Genomic DNA, 15,326 nt, shown 5'->3' with positions numbered 1-15,326 from the left:
AGTCAGTCTGTTGTCATGTGTCTCTCTCCCTCTAGGAGTCAGTCTGTGTGTCTCTCTCTCTCTCTCTAGGAGTCAGTCTGTGTTGTCATGTGTCTCTCTCCCTCTAGGAGTCAGTCTGTGTGTGTGTGTCTCTCTCCCTCTAGGAGTCAGTCTGTTGTCATGTGTCTCTCTCCCTCTAGGAGTCAGTCTGTTGTCATGTGTCTCTCTCCCTCTAGGAGCCAGTCTGTGTTGTCATGTGTCTCTCTCCCTCTAGGAGTCAGTCTGTGTGTCTCTCTCTCTCTCTCTAGGAGTCAGTCTGTGTGGTGTAATGTGTCTCTCTCCCTCTAGGAGTCAGTCTGTGTTGTCATGTGTCTCTCTCCCTCTAGGAGTCAGTCTGTGTGTTGTCATGTGTCTCTCTCCCTCTAGGAGTCAGTCTGTGTTGTCATGTGTCTCTCTCCCTCTAGGAGTCAGTCTGTGTTGTCATGTGTCTCTCTCCCTCTAGGAGTCAGTCTGTGTGTGTGTGTCTCTCTCCCTCTAGGAGTCAGTCTGTTGTCATGTGTCTCTCTCCCTCTAGGAGTCAGTCTGTGTGTCTCTCTCTCTCTCTCTAGGAGTCAGTCTGTGTGGTGTCATGTGTCTCTCTCCCTCTAGGAGCCAGTCTGTGTGTATCTCTCCCTCTAGGAGCCAGTCTGTGTGTATCTCTCCCTCTAGGAGCCAGTCTGTGTGTATCTCTCCCTCTAGGAGCCAGTCTGTGTGTATCTCTCCCTCTAGGAGCCAGTCTGTGTGTATCTCTCCCTCTAGGAGCCAGTCTGTGTGTCTCTCTCCCTCTAGGAGCCAGTCTGTGTGTATCTCTCCCTCTAGGAGCCAGGGTGTGTGTATCTCTCCCTCTAGGAGCCAGGGTGTGTGTATCTCTCCCTCTAGGAGCCAGTCTGTGTGTATCTCTCCCTCTAGGAGCCAGTCTGTGTGTATCTCTCCCTGTAGGAGCCAGTCTGTGTGTATCTCTCCCTGTAGGGGCCAGTCTGTGTGTATCTCTCCTTCCCTCTGTAATGTGGTGTTTATTCTCCGTCTCCCTGTAGGAGCCCGTTCCCAGTCGGCCTCCGTGTTGTCCAGTCTCCAGGAGCTGAGAGCGGTTCAGGACAGTCTGTCAGCTACGGAGACGGAGCTACAGGCCCTGGACAAACAACTGTCTGGTCTCAAGGGGACCGCTGAGAGGTGGCTGCCCTGAAACATTTACTATGTAGCTTTAGGAGTTCAGCTAATTCAATATTTCTGAAAATTTCTCTATATATTCCTTCTCTCTCCCTCCTCTACCCCCTCTCTCTCTCCCTCCTCTACCCTCTCCTCTTCCCTCCTCTACCCTCTCCTCTCCCTCCTCTACTCCCTCTACCCTACCCTCTCTCCCTCCTCTACTCCCTCCTCTACCCTACCCTCTCTCCCTCCTCTACCCTACCCTCTCTCCCTCCTCTACCCTCCTCTACCCTCCTCTACCCTCCTCTACCCTCCTCTACCCTCTCCTCTACCCTCTCCTCTACCCTCTCCTCTCCCTCCTACCCTCTCCTCTACCCTACCCTCTCTCCCTCCTCTACCCTCTCTCTCTCCTCTCCCTCCTCTTCCCTCCTCTACCCTCTCTCCCTCCTCTCTCCCTCCTCTCTCCCTCCTCTCTCCCTCCTCTCTCCCTCCTCTACCCTCTCCTCTACCCTCTCCTCTACCCTCTCCTCTACCCTCTCCTCTACCCTCTCCTCTACCCTCTCCTCTACCCTCTCTCTCCTCTTTCTCCTCTACCCTCTCTTTCTCCTCTCTCCTCTCTCCTCTCTCTCTCCTCTCCCTCCTCTACCCTCTCCTCTTTCTCCTCTACCCTCTCTCCTCTCCCTCCTCTACCCCCTCCCTCCTCTACCCTCTCCCTCCTCTACCCTCTCCCTCCTCTACCCTCTCCCTCCTCTACCCTCTCCCTCCTCTACCCTCTCCCTCCTCTACCCTCTCCCTCCTCTACCCTCTCCCTCCTCTACCCTCTCTCTCCTCTCCCTCCTCTACCCTCTCTCTCCTCTCCCTCCTCTATCCTCTCTTCTTCCCTCTCCCTCCTCTACCCTCTCCTCTTTCCTCTCCCCTCTATCCTCTCCTTCCTCTACCCTCCCCTCTCCCTCTACTCTCCCCTCTCCCTCTACTCTCCCCTCTCCCTCTACTCTCCCCTCTGCCTCCTCCCTCCTCTCCCCTCTCCCTCTCCCCTCCCCTCTCCTCTCCCCTTTCCTCTCCCTCCTCTCCTCTTTCTAGGTATCGTTTGTTAAAGCAGCAGTTAGACATGAAGACAGAAGAGTTAGATATTCTCCAGGTTAAACTCCATCAGAGCTCCTTCCATAAACAACAGGAAGAACTGAAGATGTTACTGAAGACCATCGGTGAGCGCACACACACACACTCACACACACTCACAACGTTTTTCAACATATTTTTTAAAGGTGGGACAACACTTGATCCCAAAGAGTTGAACTGTGAGGCGAAAAAATGAATGTAGTTACATTATCCAACAAATAAAAGGTAACAATTATTTAGTTAATAACAAACAGTAAGATATTTGTGTCCTGCTCATGCTGAGTTTTATAGTGTCCACTCTAGCTTCCTGTAGCTAGTCTGTGTGTCGAGGACAGGGGTTTTACTAGAGATAGCTTGAAGCCGACGATTGATTGACTTGGTGATTAAACCTACAGCTGGTATTCCTGTGACAGGAAGTGGGGTGGTATTTAAACCTACAGCACATATTCCAGTGACAGGAAGTGAGGTGGTATTTAAACCTACAGCTGGTATTCCTGTGACAGGAAGTGGGGTGGTATTTAAACCTACAGCACGTATTCCAGTGACAGGAAGTGGGGTGGTATTTAAACCTACAGCACATATTCCAGTGACAGGAAGTGAGGTGGTATTTAAACCTACATCTGGTATTCCAGTGACAGGAAGTGGGGTGGTATTTAACCCTACAGCTGGTATTCCAGTGACAGGAAGTGGGGTGGTTGTAACTGAGATAGAGAGGAGTAGAACAAAGGCCTCAATGGTTCTTAGACTTCCTGGTATCTGGGAAATTAGGTCAGGGGTCGGGGGGTTAAGGTAAGTTAACTCCAGGTGCACATTAAAACAGGATGAACCCAAAGTGGCTGATTTTATAGTTTTTTTTTCTTCACAAAAACTGTTACTTTAAATAGCAAATGATGTTGGCACTTGCTGTCTAGCCAATAGCTGGCAGGATACAGTGGGGACAGAGCAGCTGTCTAGCCAACAGCTGGCAGGATACAGTGGGGACAGAGCAGCTGTCTAGCCAATAGCTGGCAGGATACAGTGGGGACAGAGCAGCTGTCTAGCCAACAGCTGGCAGGATACAGTGGGGACAGAGCAGCTGTCTAGCCAACAGCTGGCAGGATACAGTGGGGACAGAGCAGCTGTCTAGCCAATAGCTGGCAGGATACAGTGGGGACAGAGCAGCTGTCTAGCCAACAGCTGGCAGGATACAGTGTGGACAGAGCAGCTGTCTAGCCAACAGCTGGTAGGATACAGTGGGGACAGAGCAGCTGTCTAGCCAACAGCTGGTAGGATACAGTGGGGACAGAGCAGCTGTCTAGCCAATAGCTGGCAGGATACAGTGGGGACAGAGCAGCTGTCTAGCCAACAGCTGGTAGGATACAGTGGGGACAGAGCAGCTGTCTAGCCAACAGCTGGTAGGATACAGTGGGGACAGAGCAGCTGTCTAGCCAACAGCTGGCAGGATACAGTGTGGACAGAGCAGCTGTCTAGCCAACAGCTGGCAGGATACAGTGGGGACAGAGCAGCTGTCTAGCCAACAGCTGGCAGGATACAGTGGGGACAGAGCAGCTGTCTAGCCAACAGCTGGCAGGATACAGTGGGGACAGAGCAGCTGTCTAGCCAACAGCTGGTAGGATACAGTGGGGACAGAGCAGCTGTCTAGCCAACAGCTGGCAGGATACAGTGGGGACAGAGCAGCTGTCTAGCCAACAGCTGGCAGGATACAGTGGGGACAGAGCAGCTGTCTAGCCAACAGCTGGCAGGATACAGTGGGGACAGAGCAGCTGTCTAGCCAACAGCTGGCAGGATACAGTGGGGACAGAGCAGCTGTCTAGCCAACAGCTGGTAGGATACAGTGGGGACAGAGCCGCTGTCTAGCCAACAGCTGGCAGGATACAGTGGGGACAGAGCAGCTGTCTAGCCAACAGCTGGCAGGATACAGTGGGGACAGAGCAGCTGTCTAGCCAACAGCTGGTAGGATACAGTGGGGACAGAGCAGCTGTCTAGCCAACAGCTGGCAGGATACAGTGGGGACAGAGCAGCTGTCTAGCCAACAGCTGGCAGGATACAGTGGGGACAGAGCAGCTGTCTAGCCAACAGCTGGCAGGATACAGTGGGGACAGAGCAGCTGTCTAGCCAACAGCTGGCAGGATACAGTGGGGACAGAGCAGCTGTCTAGCCAACAGCTGGCAGGATACAGTGGGGACAGAGCAGCTGTCTAGCCAACAGCTGGCAGGATACAGTGGGGACAGAGCAGCTGTCTAGCCAACAGCTGGCAGGATACAGTGGGGACAGAGCAGCTGTCTAGCCAACAGCTGGCAGGATACAGTGGGGACAGAGCAGCTGTCTAGCCAACAGCTGGCAGGATACAGTGTGGACAGAGCAGCTCTAGCCAACAGCTGGCAGGATACAGTGTGGACAGAGCAGCTGTCTAGCCAACAGCTGGCAGGATACAGTGTGGACAGAGCAGCTGTCTAGCCAACAGCTGGCAGGATACAGTGTGGACAGAGCAGCTCTAGCCAACAGCTGGCAGGATACAGTGGGGACAGAGCAGCTGTCTAGCCAACAGCTGGCAGGATACAGTGGGGACAGAGCAGCTGTCTAGCCAACAGCTGGCTGGATACAGTGGGGACAGAGCAGCTGTCTAGCCAACAGCTGGCAGGATACAGTGGGGACAGAGCAGCTCTCTAGCCAACAGCTGGCAGGATACAGTGGGGACAGAGCAGCTGTCTAGCCAACAGCTGGCAGGATACAGTGGGGACAGAGCAGCTCTCTAGCCAACAGCTGGCAGGATACAGTGTGGACAGAGCAGCTGTCTAGCCAACAGCTGGCAGGATACAGTGGGGACAGAGCAGCTGTCTAGCCAACAGCTGGCAGGATACAGTGGGGACAGAGCAGCTGTCTAGCCAACAGCTGGCAGGATACAGTGGGGACAGAGCAGCTGTCTAGCCAACAGCTGGTAGGATACAGTGGGGACAGAGCAGCTGTCTAGCCAACAGCTGGCAGGATACAGTGGGGACAGAGCAGCTGTCTAGCCAACAGCTGGCAGGATACAGTGGGGACAGAGCAGCTGTCTAGCCAACAGCTGGCAGGATACAGTGGGGACAGAGCAGCTGTCTAGCCAACAGCTGGCAGGATACAGTGGGGACAGAGCAGCTGTCTAGCCAACAGCTGGTAGGATACAGTGGGGACAGAGCCGCTGTCTAGCCAACAGCTGGCAGGATACAGTGGGGACAGAGCAGCTGTCTAGCCAACAGCTGGCAGGATACAGTGGGGACAGAGCAGCTGTCTAGCCAACAGCTGGTAGGATACAGTGGGGACAGAGCAGCTGTCTAGCCAACAGCTGGCAGGATACAGTGGGGACAGAGCAGCTGTCTAGCCAACAGCTGGCAGGATACAGTGGGGACAGAGCAGCTGTCTAGCCAACAGCTGGCAGGATACAGTGGGGACAGAGCAGCTGTCTAGCCAACAGCTGGCAGGATACAGTGGGGACAGAGCAGCTGTCTAGCCAACAGCTGGCAGGATACAGTGGGGACAGAGCAGCTGTCTAGCCAACAGCTGGCAGGATACAGTGGGGACAGAGCAGCTGTCTAGCCAACAGCTGGCAGGATACAGTGGGGACAGAGCAGCTGTCTAGCCAACAGCTGGCAGGATACAGTGGGGACAGAGCAGCTGTCTAGCCAACAGCTGGCAGGATACAGTGTGGACAGAGCAGCTCTAGCCAACAGCTGGCAGGATACAGTGTGGACAGAGCAGCTGTCTAGCCAACAGCTGGCAGGATACAGTGTGGACAGAGCAGCTGTCTAGCCAACAGCTGGCAGGATACAGTGTGGACAGAGCAGCTCTAGCCAACAGCTGGCAGGATACAGTGGGGACAGAGCAGCTGTCTAGCCAACAGCTGGCAGGATACAGTGGGGACAGAGCAGCTGTCTAGCCAACAGCTGGCTGGATACAGTGGGGACAGAGCAGCTGTCTAGCCAACAGCTGGCAGGATACAGTGGGGACAGAGCAGCTCTCTAGCCAACAGCTGGCAGGATACAGTGGGGACAGAGCAGCTGTCTAGCCAACAGCTGGCAGGATACAGTGGGGACAGAGCAGCTCTCTAGCCAACAGCTGGCAGGATACAGTGTGGACAGAGCAGCTGTCTAGCCAACAGCTGGCAGGATACAGTGGGGACAGAGCAGCTGTCTAGCCAACAGCTGGCAGGATACAGTGTGGACAGAGCAGCTGTCTAGCCAACAGCTGGCAGGATACAGTGTGGACAGAGCAGCTGTCTAGCCAACAGCTGGCAGGATACAAGTGGGGACAGATCATCATGTCACCGGAAGACCCTCAATATTTATTGGAAAGGAGCATCAAACTCATCACCTTTTCACTTTCACCATCCTGTGAAGTCCATCATCATCGTTTATTTAATCTGTAGCCTAATTAAACTGCATGTTATCCTGAGTCGTAGCGGGACGACCAGACACCACGTCACAGCGTGACTCCATGTTGAGTTCCATATGATGGTTATTATACTGTATCCATATTTACACCATTAACGATGTTTCCACCTCCCGTTTCTCACATAATTACATTTAACCAACACAGAACAGATCCCACCATGTCTGACAAACACATTTTATCCTTCTGCATTTTAAACTTCCTGTTAATGCAGTATGACTCACATTAAAAGTGTGTGTCTGTGTGTGTGTGTGTGTCTCTCTCAGAGGAGTGTGAGGAGACCCTGCGCAGCAGTAAGGAGGTCCAGAAGAAGGCGGATGAGAAGTACAAGGTCAGTTTATCTCCATGGGTCATATCTGGACCTATCAGTAGTCTCCTTTCAGGATCACATGACTTATTATCCCAATGGGTCATATCTGGACCTATCAGTAGTCTCCTTTCAGGATCACATGACTTATTATCCCAATGGGTCATATCTGGACCTATCAGGGGTCTCCTTTCAGGATCACATGACTTATTATCCCAATGGGTCATATCTGGACCTATCAGTAGTCTCCTTTCAGGATCACATGACTTATTATCCCAATGGGTCATATCTGGACCTATCAGTAGTCTCCTTTCAGGATCACATGGGTCATATCTGGACCTATCAGTAGTCTCCTTTCAGGATCACATGACTTATTATCCCAATGGGTCATATCTGGACCTATCAGTGGTCTCCTTTCAGGATCACATGACTTATTATCCCAATGGGTCATATCTGGACCTATCAGTAGTCTCCTTTCAGGATCACATGACTTATTATCCCAATGGGTCATATCTGGACCTATCAGTAGTCTCCTTTCAGGATCACATGACTTATTATCCCAATGGGTCATATCTGGACCTATCAGGGGTCTCCTTTCAGGATCACATGACTTATTATCCCAATGGGTCATATCTGGACCTATCAGTAGTCTCCTTTCAGGATCACATGACTTATTATCCCAATGGGTCATATCTGGACCTATCAGTGGTCTCCTTTCAGGATCACATGACTTATTATCCCAATGGGTCATATCTGGACCTATCAGGGGTCTCCTTTCAGGATCACATGACTTATTATCCCAATGGGTCATATCTGAACCTATCAGTAGTCTCCTTTCAGGATCACATGACTTATTATCCCAATGGGTCATATCTGGACCTATCAGTAGTCTCCTTTCAGGATCACATGACTTATTATCCCAATGGGTCATATCTACCCCTATCAGGGGTCTCCATTCAGGATCACATGGGTCATGTCTGGACCTATCAGTGGTCTCCATTCAGGATCACATGCTACCAGAATTTTGCAACCCCACCCTGAGATAATGTATGCCATTTAGCAAACTTAATTACCCCCCCCCCCCCCTTCCTCCCGTCCCAATTAAAATAAATATATTACAGAGTTTAATTTGGTTTAAGTGCCTTGCTCAGCGGCACATCGGCTCGGATATTTAAACTTTCCTTTCGGTTACTGGCCCCATGTTCTTCACCACTAGGCCACCTGGCGCCCTTATGAAGCCACTTGGTTAACCGTGCATCATTTGTTTTTCCCCTCATATGAATGGGTCTCGGGAACCCTCTGTCCTGGCTCTGTTGATGTGATGTTAGTCCTCTCTCCTGGCTCTGTTGATATGGTGTTAAACCCTCTGTCCTGGCTCTGTTGATGTGGTGTTAAACCCTCTCCTGGCTCTGTTGATGTGGTGTTAAACCCTCTGTCATGGCTCTGTTGATGTGGTGTTAAACCTCTCTCCTGGCTCTGTTGATGTGGTGTTAAACCCTCTGTCCTGGCTCTGTTGATGTGGTGTTAAACCCTCTGTCCTGGCTCTGTTGATGTGGTGTTAAACCCTCTGTCCTGGCTCTGTTGATGTGGTGTTAATCCCTCTGTCCTGGCTCTGTTGATGTGGTGTTAATCCTCTCTCCTGGCTCTGTTGATGTGGTGTTAACCCCTCTGTCCTGGCTCTGTTGATGTGGTGTTAAACCCTCTCCTGGCTCTGTTGATGTGATGTTAGTCCTCTCTCCTGGCTCTGTTGATATGGTGTTAAACCCTCTGTCCTGGCTCTGTTGATGTGGTGTTAAACCCTCTCCTGGCTCTGTTGATGTGGTGTTAAACCCTCTGTCATGGCTCTGTTGATGTGGTGTTAAACCTCTCTCCTGGCTCTGTTGATGTGGTGTTAAACCCTCTCCTGGCTCTGTTGATGTGGTGTTAAACCCTCTGTCCTGGCTCTGTTGATGTGGTGTTAAACCCTCTGTCCTGGCTCTGTTGATGTGGTGTTAATCCCTCTGTCCTGGCTCTGTTGATGTGGTGTTAATCCTCTCTCCTGGCTCTGTTGATGTGGTGTTAACCCCTCTGTCCTGGCTCTGTTGATGTGGTGTTAAACCCTCTGTCCTGGCTCTGTTGATGTGGTGTTAAACCCTCTGGTCCTGGCTCTGTTGATGTGGTGTTAAACCTCTGTCCTGGCTCTGTTGATGTGGTGTTAAACCCTCTGTCCTGGCTCTGTTGATGTAGTGTTAAACCTCTCCTGACTCTGTTGATGTGGTGTTAAACCTCTCCTGGCTCTGTTGATGTGGTGTTAAACCCTCTGTCCTGGCTCTGTTGATGTGGTGTTAAACCCTCTGTCCTGGCTCTGTTGATGTGGTGTTAAACCCTCTGTCCTGGCTCTGTTGATATGGTGTTAATCCTCTGTCCTGGCTCTGTTGATGTGGTGTTAAACCTCTGTCCTGGCTCTGTTGATATGGTGTTAAACCCTCTGTCCTGGCTCTGTTGATGTGGTGTTAATCCTCTCTCCTGGCTCTGTTGATATTGTGGTGTTAAACCTCTCCTGGCTCTGATGTGGTGTTAAACCTCTGTCCTGGCTCTGTTGATGTGGTGTTAAACCTCTCCTGGCTCTGATGTGGTGTTAAACCTCTGTCCTGGCTCTGTTGATGTGGTGTTAAACCTCTGTCCTGGCTCTGTTGATATGGTGTTAAACCCTCTGTCCTGGCTCTGTTGATGTGGTGTTAATCCTCTCTCCTGGCTCTGTTGATATTGTGGTGTTAAACCTCTCCTGGCTCTGATGTGGTGTTAAACCTCTGTCCTGGCTCTGTTGATGTGGTGTTAAACCTCTCCTGGCTCTGATGTGGTGTTAAACCTCTGTCCTGGCTCTGTTGATGTGGTGTTAAACCCTCTCTCCTGGCTCTGTTGATGTGGTGTTAAACCCTCTGTCCTGGCTCTGTTGATGTGGTGTTAATCCCTCTCTCCTGGCTCTGTTGATGTGGTGTTAATCCCTCTCTCCTGGCTCTGTTGATGTGGTGTTAAACCCTCTGTCCTGGCTCTGTTGATGTGGTGTTAAACCCTCTGTCCTGGCTCTGTTGATGTGATGTTAGTCCTCTCTCCTGGCTCTGTTGATGTGGTGTTAAACCCTCTGTCCTGGCTCTGTTGATGTGGTGTTAAACCCTCTGTCCTGGCTCTGTTGATGTGGTGTTAATCCCTCTCTCCTGGCTCTGTTGATGTGGTGTTAATCCCTCTCTCCTGGCTCTGTTGATGTGGTGTTAAACCTCTCCTGGCTCTGTTGATATGGTGTTAAACCCTCTGTCCTGGCTCTGTTGATGTGGTGTTAAACCCTCTGTCCTGGCTCTGTTGATGTGGTGTTAAACCCTCTGTCCTGGCTCTGTTGATGTGGTGTTAAACCTCTGTCCTGGCTCTGTTGATGTGGTGTTAACCCTCTGTCCTGGCTCTGTTGATGTGGTGTTAAACCTCTCCTGGCTCTGTTGATGTGGTGTTAAACCCTCTGTCCTGGCTCTGTTGATATGGTGTTAACCCTCTGTCCTGGCTCTGTTGATGTGGTGTTAAACCCTCTCTCCTGGCTCTGTTGATATGGTGTTAACCCTCTGTCCTGGCTCTGTTGATGTGGTGTTAAACCCTCTGTCCTGGCTCTGTTGATGTGGTGTTAAACCCTCTGTCCTGGCTCTGTTGATGTGGTGTTAAACCCTCTGTCCTGGCTCTGATGTGGTGTTAAACCCTCTGTCCTGGCTCTGTTGATGTGGTGTTAAACCTCTCCTGGCTCTGTTGATGTGGTGTTAAACCTCTCCTGGCTCTGTTGATGTGGTGTTAAACCTCTCCTGGCTCTGTTGATGTGGTGTTAAACCTCTCCTGGCTCTGTTGATGTGGTGTTAACCCTCTCCTTGCTCCACCAGGTGTTGGAGAATAAGATGCAGAATGCGGAGGCAGAGAGGGAGAAGGAACTGAAAGCTGCTCAACAGAAAGTCAACTCTGCTAAAACCAAGGCTGACGCGTTCAGTAAGAAACTGAAGGAGAGACAACAGGTGGAGACACACACACACACACACTGAGACACAGACACACACACTGAGACACACACAGACACACACACTTTAATTCTGTGAAAAAATTTCCCCAAAACAAAGACACCAGCACAATAACCCGGGTTACATTACCCCAGCCGTAACCCGGGTTACATTACCCCAGCCGTAACCCGGGTTACATTACCCCAGCCGTAACCCGGGTTACATTACCCCAGCCGTAACCCGGGTTACATTACCCCAGCCGTAACCCGGGTTACATTACCCCAGCAATAACATTATTCAAGACCCTCTACAGTGTACAAACAAGGGGGTTGCACTTTTGACGTGTGTGTGTGTGTGTGCAGGAGGCTGAGTCCCTGGTCCTAGAGTTGGAGGAGTTGAAGAGGGAGCAGACTGGCTATGAACAACAGATCCTGGCAGTAGACGAAGCCATGAAGACGATCCAGGAACAGATTGACAACATGTCCTCCACTGTGGCAGAGAACAAGGTACTGTTTACCTCCTGGTTCACTACTGTCACATGTCCTCCACCTCATCAGTTAGCCCGGCGTCATCAGTTAGCACGGCCCTGAGTGTCCACCTCATCAGTTAGCACGGCCCTGAGTGTCCACCTCATCAGTTAGCCCGGCCCCGAGTGTCCACCTCATCAGTTAGCCCGGCCCCGAGTGTCCACCTCATCAGTTAGCCCGGCCCCGAGTGTCCACCTCATCAGTTAGCCCGGCCCCGAGTGTGCACCTCATCAGTTAGCCCGGCCCCGAGTGTCCACCTCATCAGTTAGCCCGGCCCCGAGTGTCCACCTCATCAGTTAGCCCGGCCCCGAGTGTCCACCTCATCAGTTAGCCCGGCCCCGAGTGTCCACCTCATCAGTTAGCCCGGCCCCGAGTGTCCACCTCATCAGTTAGCCCGGCCCCGAGTGTCCACCTCATCAGTTAGCCCGGCCCCGAGTGTCCACCTCATCAGTTAGCCCGGCCCCGAGTGTCCACCTCATCAGTTAGCCCGGCCCCGAGTGTCTGGATTGTTGACATGAACTAGCTATATTTGTTTATATACTTTATCACTGACAACTCTCCTCTATCTTCACATCCCTTTAACCCCCCCTCTCTCTCCTCCTCTCTCTCTCCAGGAGTCTGTGCGTAAGGCCCAGGAGGAGTTGACTAGACAGAAAGAGGTGATCGTAGCCCAGGACAAAGAGATCAAGGTATGATCACTACATTACTGTCAGTAGTACTGGTGTTGTTATTACCATGCTGCTCCTCATCATCGTCATGTTGTCGTGGAAACCATCTCGGACACGCAGAACTAAAATCCTTCATAAAAGCATCAGATGCTGGATCAAGTTCTGCTGGAGATGTAGGTGAAAAGATACTAATGAGATTAGTAAAGTCCCAACCCCCCACCCCACAATGGATCAGTCCACTCAGACAGGTGTCTGAGACTGATGGACTGTGCCATCCCCCACGGCCTCCACAATGGATCAGTCCACCCAGACAGGAACCAATCAGACAGGTGTCTTGTGCACCATTAAAATCTGTTGACCAACAGCCTATAAACCAACCAGTTGACTAAATGGGATCAGCCCTAGCTGTCACTCAGCTAAGAAAGCCTAATATTTGCGTGAGACATTTTTTTACAAGCATTTAAATGCTGAAAGTGAGCGCAGATGTGCAAGAGATATATGGTTATAGGGCTCGTTCAGCGTGCAAGTCTGACTAGTCTGCCTGATGTTGTTGGGCCTGAAAATGACTTGTAAGATCACTGACTGTCGGCTCAGTAACATGCTGAAGGAGAAGACGCCTCTGTTGTCACACAAGATGAGGTGTTTCCGGAAGAGTCATTTGTGAAACGGCGAATTCGTAACGTTTTCAATCGATTTTTCTGACCGATGCCCTCGTACTGTATCTGAATCGTTTGAATCGCGAGATTGGAAGCGTATCAGTGAGCTGTTACATCCATAGTATCTACAACCCAAATTAAAGAGGATCCTACATCCAACAAATGAACATGTCGTGAGATTTTACCCAGACCTCAAGTGGTCTCCTGATATGGTTTAAGCATTGTTATGGACTTGAAGTGGGATTTTTCAGAATAATAAAAACCTGAGAAAATGGGGGGGGAGGAATAAAATAGGGAGAAAAGAGGCTCTAGAGACGCTACAATATCAGTTGTTACGTGCATCTGTCCATGAGAGATTATTATAACCTCTGATCTAGGATCAGATCACTTTGTAAAAAATGTCTCAGTTCTACCCAACTCTTATGAGCTACTTTGACGATGTAATATCATGTTCCTTGATAACAACGTGTGTGTGTGTGTGTGGTGTGTGTGTGTGTGTGTGTGTGTGTTCCAGGGTAAAAGTACAGAAGCCAACCATATGAGAGAGAGAACCAATGAGTCTCAGTTGAAGATTAAAGAGTTGGAACACAACATCAGCAAACACCGTAAAGACAGTCAGGAGGCTGCTGCTAAGGTACAGTTACTGATCAACAACAACAACAACAACAACAACAAACACCGTAAAGACAGTCAGTTACTGATCAACAACAACAAACACCGTAAAGACAGTCAGGAGGCTGCTGCTAAGGTACAGTTACTGATCAACAACAACAACAACAACAAACACCGTAAAGACAGTCAGTTACTGATCAACAACAACAAACACCGTAAAGACAGTCAGGAGGCTGCTGCTAAGGTACAGTTACTGATCAACAACAACAACAACAAACACCGTAAAGACAGTCAGTTACTGATCAACAACAACAAACACCGTAAAGACAGTCAGGATGCTGCTGCTAAGGTACAGTTACTGATCAACAACAACAACAACAACAACAAACACCGTAAAGACAGTCAGTTACTGATCAACAACAACAAACACCGTAAAGACAGTCAGGAGGCTGCTGCTAAGGTACAGTTACTGATCAACAACAACAACAACAACAAACACCGTAAAGACAGTCAGTTACTGATCAACAACAACAAACACCGTAAAGACAGTCAGGAGGCTGCTGCTAAGGTACAGTTACTGATCAACAACAACAACAACAACAAACACCGTAAAGACAGTCAGTTACTGATCAACAACAACAAACACCGTAAAGACAGTCAGGAGGCTGCTGCTAAGGTACAGTTACTGATCAACAACAACAACAACAAACACCGTAAAGACAGTCAGTTACTGATCAACAACAACAAACACCGTAAAGACAGTCAGGATGCTGCTGCTAAGGTACAGTTACTGATCAACAACAACAACAACAACAACAAACACCGTAAAGACAGTAAGTTACTGATCAACAACAACAAACACCGTAAAGACAGTCAGGAGGCTGCTGCTAAGGTACAGTTACTGATCAACAACAACAACAACAACAAACAACACCGTAAAGACAGTCAGTTACTGATCAACAACAACAACAACAACAACAAACACCGTAAAGACAGTCAGGAGGCTGCTGCTAAGGTACAGTTACTGATCAACAACAACAACAACAAACACCGTAAAGACAGTCAGTTACTGATCAACAACAACAACAACAACAACAAACACCGTAAAGACAGTCAGGAGGCCGCTGCTAAGGTACAGTTACTGATCAACAACAACAACAACAACAAACAACACCGTAAAGACAGTCAGTTACTGATCAACAACAACAACAACAACAACAAACACCGTAAAGACAGTCAGGAGGCTGCTGCTAAGGTACAGTTACTGATCAACAACAACAACAACAAACACCGTAAAGACAGTCAGTTACTGATCAACAACAACAACAACAACAACAAACAACACCGTAAAGACAGTCAGTTACTGATCAACAACAACAACAACAACAAACAACACCGTAAAGACAGTCAGTTACTGATCAACAACAACAAACACCGTAAAGACAGTCAGGAGGCCGCTGCTAAGGTACAGTTACTGATCAACAACAACAACAACAAACACCGTAAAGACAGTCAGTTACTGATCAACAACAAACACCGTAAAGACAGTCAGTTACTGATCAACAACAAACACCGTAAAGACAGTCGGTTACTGATCAACAACAACAAACACCGTAAAGACAGTTGGTTACTGATCAACAACAACAAACACCGTAAAGACAGTCGGTTACTGATCAACAACAACAAACACCGTAAAGACAGTCGGTTACTGATCAACAACAACAAACACCGTAAAGACAGTCGGTTACTGATCAACAACAACAAACACCGTAAAGACAGTCGGTTACTGATCAACAACAACAAACACCGTAAAGACAGTCGGTTACTGATCAACAACAACAAAC

At 49.7% G+C, this 15,326-nt stretch overlaps 1 protein-coding gene across 4 annotated transcripts in view; it reads left to right on the top strand.

Moving 5' to 3' along the window:
- LOC110498601 (structural maintenance of chromosomes protein 2) overlaps nucleotides 1-15,326 on the top strand; it is a 46,242-nt gene that overhangs the window by 21,452 nt on the left and 9,464 nt on the right. For all 4 annotated transcript variants that reach the window (XR_016483968.1, XM_090188124.1, XM_090188125.1 and 1 more), the window contains exons 16-22: nucleotides 1,053-1,188; nucleotides 2,245-2,369; nucleotides 6,975-7,039; nucleotides 10,909-11,037; nucleotides 11,382-11,525; nucleotides 12,161-12,235; nucleotides 13,385-13,504. Coding sequence is in view for 3 of the 4 variants with exons in the window: in XM_090188124.1 (XP_090044250.1) it covers nucleotides 1,053-1,188; nucleotides 2,245-2,369; nucleotides 6,975-7,039; nucleotides 10,909-11,037; nucleotides 11,382-11,525; nucleotides 12,161-12,235; nucleotides 13,385-13,504 (794 nt within the window). In the remaining variant the exon portion in view is untranslated. The remainder of the gene's footprint in view (nucleotides 1-1,052; nucleotides 1,189-2,244; nucleotides 2,370-6,974; nucleotides 7,040-10,908; nucleotides 11,038-11,381; nucleotides 11,526-12,160; nucleotides 12,236-13,384; nucleotides 13,505-15,326) is intronic.

The sequence above is a fragment of the Oncorhynchus mykiss genome, chromosome 10 (assembly GCF_057628025.1).
Source record: "Oncorhynchus mykiss isolate SJ-2025 chromosome 10, ASM5762802v1, whole genome shotgun sequence".
Lineage (NCBI taxonomy): Eukaryota > Metazoa > Chordata > Actinopteri > Salmoniformes > Salmonidae > Oncorhynchus > Oncorhynchus mykiss.
This window is presented reverse-complemented; position numbering and strand designations above follow the sequence as displayed.